Source organism: Crocodylus porosus, unplaced genomic scaffold, assembly GCF_001723895.1.
Source record: "Crocodylus porosus isolate Cpor-Errol unplaced genomic scaffold, CroPor_comp1, whole genome shotgun sequence".
Lineage (NCBI taxonomy): Eukaryota > Metazoa > Chordata > Crocodylia > Crocodylidae > Crocodylus > Crocodylus porosus.
The window spans coordinates 11,360,151-11,361,093 of NW_017728918.1; the positions used below are offsets into that span (position 1 = coordinate 11,360,151).

At 76.4% G+C, this 943-nt stretch overlaps 1 protein-coding gene across 1 annotated transcript; it reads right to left on the minus strand.

Moving 5' to 3' along the window:
• Window positions 1–446: 446 nt before the first annotated feature.
• Window positions 447–879, minus strand: UCN (urocortin). The gene has a single exon (XM_019538213.1). It carries the CDS (start codon window positions 848–850, stop codon window positions 593–595), a length of 258 nt encoding a protein of 85 aa, XP_019393758.1. The 5' UTR covers window positions 851–879; the 3' UTR covers window positions 447–592.
• Between the last annotated feature and the right edge of the window lie 64 nt (window positions 880–943).

Consider the following 943-nt stretch of genomic DNA (forward strand, 5'->3'; position numbering starts at 1 on the left):
ACAGCCCCGGGCGCGGGCGCTGCCCGCAATTAGCGCCCGCTGCCCCCGCCACTGCCCCCGCCTGCCCCGCACGCGCTGACTCACGCAGCCCGGGACGGGGGGAGCCCCTGGGGCCCCAGTCCCTCTTGTCCCCCGCCTCCCTCCCTGCCCCGCCAGTTGCAGGTTGGGGCCCGCAGCTGCCCGTCCCGGCGGGGCGGGTGTGGAGCGCTGCGGTGCCTGCTTAACCCCTTCCCGTCCAGTGAGGAGCAGCGCGGCGCGGCAGAGGCAGGGACGGCAGTCACACGTCCGAGCCACGCAAAGTCCTGGCCCCGCCGGCGCTGCTGCTCGGCCAGAGGTCGTACTCGGACCGTGGCTCGCCGTCCCGCGGGCCCTAATCCTGGCCCCCACGGCCCGGCCCCGCACTGCGCCCAGCCCACCCCACGCAGATTTGCAGACATGGGGGGTTTCCAACAAGTTTTATTAGAAAATCGCGGCGTCTCCGCGGTTCCGGCCCAGCCCCGGCCCCGGCGCGGGGGAGGCGAGGGGCGCGGGCCCCGGGACGCTGCTGGCGCGTCCCCCGCCGTGCGTGGGCCCTGAAGGCCGGGCCGCCCCGCTACTTGCCGACGGCGTCGAGGACCAGGCGGTTCTGCTCGGCCTGGGCACGCTGGCTCTGCGTCCGCGCCAGGCGCAGCATGTGGCGCAGCAGGTGGAAGGTCAGGTCGATGGAGAGCGGCGGCTCCTCGCGCCGCGTCCGCCCGGGGCCTGGCCCCGGCTCCCGCTGCCGGCCCGAGTCCCCATGGGCAGCGCCGTCGGGGGGCAGCAGCAGCAGCAGCAGCGCCGGCAGCAGCAGCGCCAGCAGTGCCCACCTCATGCTGGGGACGGCCGGGACCTGCGGACACAGCGGCGTCAGGCGCAGCAGGCGGGTGGCGGACAGCCTCCCGGAGCGGCGGCCCCAGGCCCCGCC